This window comes from Leptosomus discolor, chromosome 7 (assembly GCF_034619465.1).
Source record: "Leptosomus discolor isolate bLepDis1 chromosome 7, bLepDis1.hap2, whole genome shotgun sequence".
Classification (NCBI taxonomy): Eukaryota; Metazoa; Chordata; class Aves; order Leptosomiformes; family Leptosomidae; genus Leptosomus; species Leptosomus discolor.
In genome coordinates, this window is record NC_141397.1 from 48173245 (window position 1) to 48185970 (window position 12726).

General features: G+C 40.5%; 1 protein-coding gene across 1 annotated transcript in view; it reads right to left on the bottom strand.

Moving 5' to 3' along the window:
- Positions 1 to 5812: 5812 nt before the first annotated feature.
- Positions 5813 to 12726, bottom strand: part of PID1 (phosphotyrosine interaction domain containing 1) — an 87505-nt gene continuing 80591 nt past the window's right edge. The window contains exon 3 of the mRNA XM_086468207.1: positions 5813 to 6317. Coding sequence (XP_086324333.1) covers positions 5841 to 6317 — 477 coding nt within the window. The 3' untranslated portion in view covers positions 5813 to 5840. The remainder of the gene's footprint in view (positions 6318 to 12726) is intronic.

Sequence of the window (12726 nt, forward strand, 5' to 3'; positions counted from 1 at the left end):
AAACCTATTTCTGCTATCACTGAGAGGTGACTAATTTGAGATAGCAAAACTTACTTTTTCACATGCACATGACCCATATCAAACTTTGAAAAATCACTCACTTTTGAAGAATGAAATCGACTCCTGTATGTTGTTCTCAGAAAATCTATACTGTCCACAGAAAAACATACCAGCCACATTATGCATTATTCACAGAGTATAATATCTCCTCTCTTTCCAAGAGCAATACAATTTACAGGAAAATAACAGAGAATGTAACGCACAATGCAAATCTGAGCATAATAGATAAAAGTCATCTAGTACTATCTTCCCACACTGATGGTCCCAGCCCAGCCCCCTGCAAACACCACGCCCCTGCAAGGGGCAAGGGACGAAGACTCCTTGCAGCTGCGGTGACAGGGACATGAGCATGAGCATCTGGGCCATGTGCCCCGCTGGGGCAGGAGTAATGACCGCCAGCCTTCCCCCAAGGCAATGCAGAAGTCATGTCATGGAGATAAAGGAGCCTTGCCGCAATGGATAAAAGCAGCCAATGATGATTAATTGTACAATGAAAGGAAGCATTTTAAGGGACTTTAACAAAAAAGGAACTTTTAAAAAACATCCTGTATCTGTTTAAAATTACATCAGAAAAAAGGTGTAATGAATGTCCCTGTTTTCACAAAAGGATATATTCTCTTACTGTAAACTCCTGGCAGACTGAACACTCTAGTCTACAGGATAACAGTCATACATTTAAGCTACCACTTCCCAGTTATACACAAATCAATAATTCACTGCCATGGGAAAAAATGAGCCCAATCATACATCATTCTTAGAGCAGCTAATTGGGCATGGAGTGGGCCAGCTCTGATGGTAAATGGTAAATAATGCATACAGTATATCAAATTTTGCAAGTAGATAGACAAGTTAATTTGCTTCCCACTAAAGAAGTAAAGAGGTAAACTGCTTATCTCAGCACTAAAATGCAAGATTGCCTTGACACATACACCCGCTATTACATATGTCCATCATACAGAAAATATTTATGAACAAGCATCACGTTACCAGATGTGTGTGTGTACATGTGTATGTATATATATGCATACATACGCACATACAGACACACAGAGAACCTTACAATTCAAATAAAATTCACTGTGAATACAAAGTTATTGAAGTCTCAAAGCTTCTAAGAATAACATATACATGTATAAGTTTTCTAAGAGGCTGATATGGGGTTGCTTCTGTATCAAAGGCTTCTCAATCACATGCCTTTTATTTGCACGTTTTAGGAAAATTAAATGCAATTCATTGGCAATGTCTAACTACTTTTTCATGTAAAAATGAAGCCACTCACTACTAGAAAGTTTTAGGGAGTGGAAACAGCTGCAGAGGGTTTTTTTTTGTTTGGTTGTGTTTCAGGTGTTTTTTTAAAAACAAAACAAAACAAAACATTAAGCTGCTCTTAGGGGCCTTTTGAGCTTAAAACATGAAAGAAATTACTCTCTGCTTTTCTCCTTCTTTATAAGCAAAAACCCCACGTACATCTAAGCAATTCTCAAGCAACCTGTGCTCGCTAGCGTGGTGTGTTGCTCTCCCCATAGTACAACTGCTCCTGAGCTACAATCATTCACTCACAGTTCCACAGAAGACTTGGTATGAACAGAAGATATTTAGACTTCAGAGCCTGAGAAATGAACAAACTTATTCTATATAGAATAACACTTAATTTCTTTTTTCTTAAGGTAGTTAGAAAAGTTATGAAAACCACATTGACAAAACACCAGTGATGTTGCATATTGATGTTAGGGTATAATGACCTAAATGCTCTCTACTTTTTCTGCAGTTCTAATAACACATTTAGATATTGGACCCTTTTCTACTCTCCCCTAAAAACGTAAGAGGGAAAGAAATCCCTTACGTGTTTTCCTGGCTGACACCGAAGAAACTCGTCAACCCACAGCTGGATGCAGTGAGATCCAGCACTTGGCTCTTTGTAGTTGAAAAGGAAAGTCTTTAGCCAACTGGAAGTGACTTCTGATGGAAACGTTATGATTTTTCTTTTCCAACAGATTAATCGAAGGAAAAGTTTGACTTGATGTTTCATTCCACTATCTATTGGCAACTGATATTCAGCGATAAATGATACGCTTGCCATTTATGAGTAAAAGCTTTTCTCCTTCCTGCAAATGGCATCACACATTTGGTATTGATAATGCAGAGGGATTTGGCCTGAATTCCAAATTATCTAAGGATCCAAATTCATGATATGATTATTTTTCCAATCTCCTGTTTTCTAAGACAAACTGGAGTTCACATTCCCTCATATTCCCTTGCATTCTTAGAAAATAGCTGGTTCGTTTTTCAAAGGGTTTAATTTTCTAATCAAAAGGACCAGAATTTTCTCCTTTGTATTTCATTTTTATCGTTCAAACTTCTCAGGTAATCCACAGCCTCCAAATGCTGATGCCATAATATCAAATACCTTCACAAGAACTCCTCAACTCACTGTAAACTAGTGCAAGGTCAGCAAGGGCTGCACATACGGCAGCCACCTCGCAAAACAGTCCCTTCAGGGTCCTAACTGGCAGCTAGGAACAAATTTCCAAATGCACATAGGCAACTAGCAAACAGGCAAGCTGTATGCCCAAAAGCATCAATTTGTCTGACACCAAGCTATGAAATACATATGACAAATGTGGTCTAAAACCACAACCAAGTGACCTGCATCCCCATCACTGAGCGAGTGCACTGCCATGCTGCTAACATCAACACATGATGCCATGCCCTGACATGGAGCATCACTGTAGGCAATGATCTGCAGGAAAAACAGCTTAAAATCACACTCCCAGATTGTTCCTGTTCTGGGTAACACCACATGGCTGTGGGCTACAGGGGGGAGTAGGGGGAGTAACGCCATAGCCCAGGGCTTTTGCTGCAGGCGCTGCCAGTCACAGATGCGACAAGGGGAGCAGCATGACACCACTTCAGCGCGTAGAGTAAAAGCACAGTTGAGCAACCCTTCACATTTCTGCCTATGGCTTCTGTGTGTTGCTCCCAAATAAAGCCAGCACAGAAATTTTAGACTGTACTTAATAAATACATACATACATACATACATACATACATACATAAAAGGGTAACAACAAAAACCCCACCTAAGGTACTCTTTGCATAACACACACCTGCAGATGACTTAGGGAGTTAGGTCTTTTCAGGAGATCCCAGCATGTTAGAGGAAAGACCATGATTAAAAATAAAACGATGACATTTCTGTCCAGTTGTGCTCTGGCCTGGACTGCTTGGTGAGAGGGCAGGCTGTGTCAGTCAGAAGAATCACATCCACCCCCACAGCAGGAACACACCCCATGCTCAGTATTTGCTCCAGAAGTGGAAATCCCAAACCTAAATCATCCACCGCAGTCCTCTGTAGGGCAGGCAGGAGGCATCTGTTTCTGTGTGTGAGAAGGGTTGGTATTGTCCTTCTCCCTCTCCCACACTCAAGCAGCCCTCAGCTAGGAGCTGGGACTTGCAGGCAAACCTCTCCCTTGTCAGCAGAGACATCTGGCTGAGAGGATGAAACAGGGGATTGCACACGCTGATTCCCAGCAGCTTTGGTAGCAGAGCAGCCAAAGAAGTAAAGAAACTAACACATGACTAGAACTCTGAGAAAAAGAAAATGATTTGGCAAAAGTTGAAGGAAGTTTTGCCTAATTTTGCCTTTGGACAAATGACAGATACATACATGGCAGGACTCAGATTTTGGTGGGGTTTTTGTTTGGAGGTTGGTTTTTTTTTGGACAAACATATAGAACATACTTGGCACTCCACTTCCAAATGAGTATTGTGGGAAGAAAAAACCCAATCATTTTTAGGTCCGTATTTGGAAACACTGGATCATCCGAACATTCAGAGAGAAACAGTTCTGGAAGCTGCCGGCCTGATGTTTTATTGTGTCCCACTATCTAATGCCGCACCTGAGCTACTCTGTGATTGCTGTAAGCAGGGCAAGATACTGCTTCCACTCAGCAGAACTCATTTCGACTGGCCAGGTGTGTGGCGGGGGGTGGGGGGGGAAGGCGGTGTGTGTATCTCTGCCACCTCCTGCAAAGCAGAAATCATAAATCACGTCAACACAGAGCAAAGTTAAAAAAAAAAAAGCCTCACAGCAATATAATTTACCTAAATATTTAAAAGAAAATAGTTTTAAAATATTAAAGGTAATTCTCATGGAGACTGATGTAGTACTAAACGGAAATAAATTAATATTTTCATTCCACTAAATGAAATGTACACAGAACCCTCACACATAAAACAAAACCACAGAGCTTGCATTGGAAAGACAGCTCAAAACTCCCGAGCTTTAACTCAAAACATTTTTTTTTATTAAAGTATGAATGCATTTATGCTGGAGAATAGTTTACATACATTGTAAAGCAACAAGCATATTTTCAAGGGGTGTGGGCCCTCCTCAATATGTCTCCATGCTCAATCCACATGGTTTAACACTGGACTCACACATACACTCTCACATACAAACATACAGACCCACAAAACACAGACACAGAGCTATCTGCTTCTGGCTAGCTTTCTTTTAAGGCTTCTGTAAGGTGCCCTAGTGCCCCTAACATTACCATAATTATGAACAAAATTCTACAAAGAAGCAGCATTACTTGCAAACTATTGATCTGCTCTTTGCCTTAAAAAATATCAAGAGAAACAAGTTTTTCCTTTTATTTGAGTTTTATTAAACATCTGCATTTAAGAAAGGCATGACTCTCTATATCTGTGAACAAGGAAAGACACGGGAATCTTAACATGAGCTTCTCAACTGATGTTCAGACCTGACTCCCAGGGGACCGCTTCCTTCGATCTTTACAGTGACACACCCCTGGCTGTGCAACAACGCACTACCAGGTGGGTCCTATCAGGGCCACCTGACCAGTAATGCGGAGACTGGTAACGCAGAGTTGAGGCTACCATGCTCATTTCACTTCAGACCTGAGGTTGATAAGAAGTCACAGTTCAGACACTGACAGACCCAAGTGTCCCTCAACTCTTACCAGTGGAGCCCCTCCTGTGGAGCACATCAGGTTTAGAAAATGCACAGAGAGTGGTGCTGGCTCACGCTACCTTTAGCCATTGTAGAGTATTTTCACTCACCCCTTTTTGGTATCCTGCAGTATATAATCTGAAACTGCAACTACTGGTGTCGGGTGAAAGATGTGGCAGAAAGTATACTAAGAAAATAGGTACAATGAATAAAATAAAGGATAGCATATGATATAACGTGTACATACAAGCATCTTCTTTCAGTTTTTATCTGTGAAATGTGAATTAACTGCAGAATGCCAGGCCATTAGTCTAAATGCTATGTATGGATGTCTTAGCCTATGTATGGTCAAAGGATTTTTGTGATGCATCATGAAGAAAGATTCTTCAGGAACCATTAAGGCTTTCCAGGCCAACTTAATCTGGTGCATCAGCATCAGCCCCAGCAAGGAATGACAGAGGCGCAACTAATAAAATTGCCTGACCAGTCTTCTAAGACAAACAGTAATGACTCCTACTTCATGGTGTGCACCTGAACTACAGAAATGAGAAAGGGACAGTGACAGGTGGGTGAGACAGATGGGGGAGGGAGCTTTTTTTCTCACTTTTACAACAGCAGCAGATTTCAATGTAACGTAATTAATGATGCATATCTGTAGGTATTGAATTGCTCTTTTGATTTAAAAAGCTGGTCAGACAAGTGTTTGGCAGTCCTTCCATTCCCCAATTTCAATTGTTGCTCATTCATTTATCAGCTCTCATTCCCTAGGCCATTTCTGCCATTGCTGAACTGTGAACAAGTTCAGTCAGCCATCGTCAGATTCAAATTCATGAGACACTTCCTCCGACGAGCTGTTCCTGTGGATCCGGCCATCACTTTTCATGCTATGAAAAGTCTTCTTAAATGCCTCCATCATAGCATGAGCCAGCTTCTTGGCCTCCAGCTTGCTCTCACACTCTACAGCATGGCAGTCCATCTGGTAGGACAAGTCATCGTTGATCTCCCGATAGACCCAAGCAAAGACGTTTGGGCTGACATTGTGGTCAGCAGTGCAGTAGGCTATACGTGCTACCTGAAAGGTATCCATGTGGACTGTCGCCTCACCTTTGAGGTCCAGATGATGCAGCCAGACTTGGAAAGGTCGAATTTCCAGAAGAGCGTTAGCTGGGTAAATATCCTCCCTGGCGAGTGTGTGCTTCTTCCATAATTCAATGACTGGTTTCTCTGTGCAGCCTGACAAAAATTGCATCCCTGTTGTGGAAACCTTACCCAAATATGTAACCTGCAAAGAAGAGCAAAGATAGGTAAAACACAGACAGCAGACTGGCACTGCTTTCTGCCATCCCACGGTATTTTCCTTTATCTGGAAAATAAAAGCCTTCCCCCACCCCCAAACTCCCCAACTTCTCCAACATCTTCAGTAACATAGTTTTCAAACTGCTTTCCAGATACTTGCTTTTTTAGATGTTGACTTCACCATTCAAAACCAGATGTTAAAAATGTTCAGTCTCTGAGTTTCAAAGGATTTCACTCTCTTCAGCTCCCCTGGAAAGCCCAGCTTAGGGCCCCTGACTGTATCTCTAAGTTCATCTTAGCCAGTGTGCCAGTGGAACAGGCCTCAGATAGCTGTGATGCTAAACACCTTTTTCTTTCTACTTTATTCAGATGATTTGTTTGTATCATGTTTCAAACATTACTACTAGGGAGACTGAGACACTCTCAGTTTGATAATGCAAGGCTGCAGGGGGTCAGAACAGCATGATCACAGCACAGAGTTTTAAACTGTTTGAATGTTTTTTCCAAAGTGATCCTGTTTTTCCACTTAGGTGTTAAGACAGGAATAGCTCAAAGTTGTTCAAAACTCTATCTTTGAGCAGGGTTGAGACATTTATTACATCAATTTAAGAAAATATGCTAGTAAAAAAATCTAGTAATAAATCTGCATTAGTTTAATCACATCATCTCTGTGCTTTTTTGTCTAGCTCTTTGAGTAAACACCCTGTTATCCAATCTGCACAGGAAAGCAATGTGGTTTTAGTGCTCTTAAGTGCTCTTACTGTATTTTGTTCACCAAAAATCAAATTCACTGAGAGGTCCATATCAAAATTCTATATTAAGCCTGTGCAGAAACATTCCCCTAAACCTGTGCAGCTGCTAAAGAGGCTTTCTTCCACTTACAGCTGAATGGAAGGTTATTTTGTCTGGGAAAAGGGATTTTCTCTAGAAAAGACAGATCAATGCCACATAAATACAATTGTGCAGATTATTCTCTTTTTTGCTGTTGTCAGAATGGTACATTTAAGAACAACTATATGAAAGCAAAATGGTTTCTAATTTGTCTCTTGCAGCAGTAACTGCTTGAGACAGAATCTTTTGACTCTTGCTTAATGTCTTGTAACCTCATGTGCATTTTACTCAAGGCGTTTGGAGGAAAAAAAAGTAATCACATGCACTTTCCAAGCTAATTTCTTCAAAATTCTGTATTAAACACACAGTATCAACTGTTTTTATTTGGCATATGCTTTAATAAATTCAAAGAAAATATTTAAATGCATTTAAACACATTAAAAAATGATATCCCCAAGGAATACAGGATTTGTATTCCATGCAAAAAAATTTTCCACAAGAAATATATTTTGCTGCAAGCTTCATAGGTTTTGTTAAACTCAGAGACCTAAATTAAGCCATAATTAAGGAAAAAGCTTACAAAACATTATTGGAAGTCCATGTGGCTTAATCATGCCTGCCAAAAAAGCAACTTCATAGCATTGACATTTCAAAATGGGAAGTCTTATTCTTTGCCTATAAATATTCATGTTTTGCACTGGGAAATCTTATAAAGCTTTATGTTTTTCGGAACAGCAGGAAACACAACAGCTAGAACAGTTAACAAGGCAAGACCTACCAGAGTTTTGCTTTGTTTTATTTTATTAGTGATGAGAGTTGAGTTCCCTAAAGTACTGTAGAATAACTTAAAAGAAAACCTCAGAGTTCAGTGTGCCAACTAAACACATACAAGCAGCACAAACAGGACCAAAAAGGAATGTGTCTGCAACATAGTGGGGGGTATTTCAACATATATTCTCAGTAATAGTGCTTTGAAAAGATCAAGATCAGTGTGCAAATTTGCACATTCAATGTATTCTCCCAAGGTTCGCTCAGCACCATTTCATATACGCAAGACAGCTAACAAAAGACTAACACATGCCATAAATTCACTGAGCATTTGGGGTTAGATTCAAATCCCACTGCAGTAACAGAAGTCCTTCACTGACTTCAAAGAGATTTGCCCAAAACCTTTAAACCCTGAGGAACAGAGAATTAGCCTCTTGCTCATGCATTTAGTCATTGCCCAAATACAGTTTTGAACCCCTGGCCACAAGAGCGATGCTGCCACCACTGCAACATTTTGTCCCCCCCAGTCACTGTTTGGAGAAGACTGGTATCACTTGGAGCACACAGAATTGTTCAAACTTCTCGTTAATGAATAACAGTATAACATATATAATGTCATATATAATGTTATATCTCATAATATATAGAATACATATATTGTATATATAATGTCATATATAATGAATAACAGTTCACTTCTCATTAGTGAATAACAGTAAATGCAGGGAATTGTTTCATTATGGGCTTGTCTGCAAGAGGAAGCTGTTGATAGCACGTCAGCTTCCCTGCCACAACAGCGTGAGGAATGGGAGGGGAGAGGAAAGCAGAGGCAGCTACATCCCACTTGGCATTATTACGGGTCTTCCCAGGCAGTTAGTGCTGCTGAGCTCAGTGCTGCAAATTCACCCCCAGCACACAGAGCATCAGCTTCTCAGCACGACGACTCCCAAGTGATGCTTGGGACACCTCCAGCAGCTGAGAAGAGAGACCGGAGTGTATTATCACACAGGAGTCTAAACTGAGTTTAATGTTCTTTCTGTTCCTCACCTGTCGCTAACTGCAACCCTCTGTTGGCCATCAATCCCTGCATGGCCGGCCTAAGTGTGAAGTTACAAAAAAAAAATTATTTCCTTACAAATAATGTATTTGTATTTTACAAAGAAAAGCAGTGAATTACTCTGAAAGCAGCCAAGGCAAAAGTAAGTAATAAGAAGGATGGGATGATGGCTTGTTTACCAAAACGGGATGTAACAATCTGATTTACTGTCCCAGTTCTGTCACAGTGTAACTGTGTAGGAACCTTTGGAAAGTTGCTTCCTTTAACACCACTTTGCATCTCCATTATATAAATTTCATTTTCCTTTGAGGACACATTCATAAATATTTTTAAGGTGCTTAGACATTACAACAAGGAGTTCACAGGAGAGAGAATAAAGAAAACCTCTGGTTTAGAGTCCCCTCTACTGTCTTACAGAGAAACATCAACATCTAGTAATGTAGTTATTTTTTGTTTCTTTTTAAACAAAAGATCATTTTTTTTTCCTAGTTGAGATACAAGCATTTCACAAGAGTAGCATTACCGAAGCTCTTAGTGAAGACAGATGTCTAGCATTTCATTGTCTCATGGTCCCTTGCTAAATACAGAACGGGGATACAGGGGCTGGTGAGACATCTCGAATATTTGACACAAAACCAGGCAGCATCCTGTCCAGAACAAAGTTTTCTTCATGGTTAAATATAATTTACGTGTTATCCATTACATATTAATCCATCTGGAGTAGGCCAATTGAGTAAACCAGATATTAACATTTGCATAAGTGCAGGGACAGCACCAGTATGAATTAAAACCAGCAAAATACGTATTTATAGGGCACTTCTCCCTGAGGTCCCAGTTACAAGGTTATTCCACAAGCAATGCTCCCTGCATTCCAGCTCCTACCTCATCATGTCTCATAGCACACCCACCTTTATTTAAATGCCCAGAAATCACTGACCACACACATCATTAAAATAAAGCTATTACAGTACAACCATCACCCTTTCTGATTTCCAAGAATGCCAACCAAAGATCAAAGAACAGATTATTCCCTCCATTATCAGATGGAGAAGAAAATTATTTTGAGGCAAAAATTCCACTGGTGGTCTTTTCCACTAAAATCAATGGTGTTTAACCAGTGTGAAACCAGCAGGAATATCAAAAAAAAAAGAAAAAAAAAGGATTTAACTTTTGATACTTGTAAGAACCACTTGTGAAGTGCTCAGAAAGTTGTTATTGTTATTGTTATGCATGCACGTGAAGTAGTGCCTGAACAGAATCAACTGTATAGCCATACTAACTACAGAGTAATCATTGACAAGGACTGGCAATAGCCACACCTCAGGCTGGAAGCTGCATCTGTGATAATACAGCTCTCACCACCAGCCAAATGTCACCAGGATTGAATAATGCTTTTCCTTCCTCCAAAACACTGGACAGAGGTCACTTGGCAGCAAACACCAGTCCAGGAAGATGACTTATTTGTGACAGCATGGCATGTCCTAGAGCAAGTGTCTTCCTATACACACTGAGACCAGTAGCCATGTTCCCTCCCCTCTAGCCTCAGTGCAAAGAAGAGTAGCCACAGGTTGGTTGTAACACTTAAATTATGATCAAGCTGTTGCAGCGTTTACTTGTTTTGAACACTGTATTTAAGTGAGAAAAGGAATGGAAGAGCCAGCTCAATGCCACTGTGTTAACCTTAAGTAATAAAGGCATTTCATAACTTATCTTCTTCCAGGGGTAGGAACATATTTCTTTATGGCACTTTCAGTCCTTTGGTTTGTGTGTTCCATCTTTCCCATGGATTTCTGGAAGATAGAACTTGCAACAACTTCTTCTGCATGTTAAAAATTATCCACATTCTTTCCAGCTTTTCTATGGCAAACCAGCATCTTCCATCTGATCCTTCACTCTGTCACCCAACATGACATAAAATACACTTGTGGTTTCAGCACTTCTGTGCTTGCAAACATTCAAACCTCTAGCAAAAGCCAAGATGCTCTGAAGTGCTCCTTATTTCACCCTAGAGACTTGCCAACACCAGTGTCAGTATCTGACAAAACTGTTCTCAACAGAAAAATGCTGTGCCTTTGCCCTTTCATAATGCAGCTGCAGCCGTCTGACATGTAGAGATGTCTCATGTCAAAGGACATGAAGATTAATCGATCTCATGTTTCATGCACTCTCCTGGACACAGCAAAACATCTGAGTATTTTGACATTGTGGTTTTCAACCACTTCAGCTCAGTAACGTATAGTGAAAATATCTTTTAATAGCTAGGCTCAAGAGCTTACCAACTTTGAAAAGACCAATATAGCAGCTGCCATAGACATTTTCACTTCCAGCATAGCACAATTTGTCAGAAGTAATAAGGGGGGTTGCTTTCCGTACTCAATTCTTTTCTTTATCGTTGACCTCACATTGTTTACTTGCAGCTCATACAAAATAAAGAACAGCTTAGCTCCTGCACGTGTCGATCTGACTGCCCTACAGACCATAAGTCGATAACTGCTCCTAGTTCACGAGCCACAGCTGGGCACCCAACTGAGTCAGGCAGCCCAATTTCTTTTTCTCCCTCTGTTCCCTATCCCTGATACGTAGACTAACATTGCCCCAAGAAAGCAGATCCAAGTTGTAAGGATCCATAATTACATTACATGAGGGCAGATGCCCTCTTGGCACAGGAGCCTGGCACAGGAACATGTATGCACACAGGACTCTGGGCTCTTTCACTATTCAAAACCATAATCAAAGGACAATATGGAAAATTAACTACTTAGTTAACTGTTTCTTTAATGCGAGTATTTCTTCCACACTGGATAATAAGGGTCTTTGTCAACAAAATTAACAAAGAAAATGAAAAAATTAAATAGAGCGCTGAACTTGAGCCAGCAGGTATTTACTCTGCAAATTTGCAGTCACCAGAGGATGCCCTAGCAGATCTTGAATCTTATGCAAATCTTAGTAATAGGTGACTGTCTTTTTTGTCAATCTGTGTTTTAAAAGAAATATTCTTTTAGCCTAAAATCTGGTCTCGTTGCAACTGATTATGTTTGATCTGAGACAGTAAGATATTCCTCATTTAAAGGTGAGGCAAGCAGAGGTAATGAGACATATTCTTCCTGAAATCAGAAGAATTTGTCCTGTGGCAACTTCAGGGCATGTGGTAATATAAAAAAAGATTGGAAAGGTCTGTGTCAGGATACGTATGTATAGACTCTGCAGTTAGCAAGTAAACCATCAGCTTGTCCCGGCCAAGCAAGAACTGCCAACCTAATGATCAGGTAAACTCGCAACAATATTTAAGAAGAATACAGAGCAGACTTGAAGAAAGAGGCAGCCAAAAGCAGTTTTGGAAGGACGTGTGCATGTCTTATTAAGAATTGCCACTGGAAGATGTTTAAACATGCAGATGGTCTCTGGGTTAGCAATACAAAAGCACACGTAGGATGAGAAAGTCCAGCCTCCATGCACGTTATTGTCATGGCCAAAACAAAGAAAGTTCCATCTCCACATCATTACCAGGTCTGGAAAACACTGCAAGAATCTGCTACTCAGAAAACCTGCGCTCGGGCCTCCCTGTGCCCCAGCAGCCGCACCAGCCTGACATACCACTAGGCACTGTGCTTGGTGAAGTCCAGAGCTGTCTGGATACAGCCCCATATCCTCTAGTGCCTCCAAAAGGTATCAGAAGATTGCATTAGATGTGGTGCTGGTGGATCCCAAACATCATCTTTTTTATTTCAGAGACAAAATT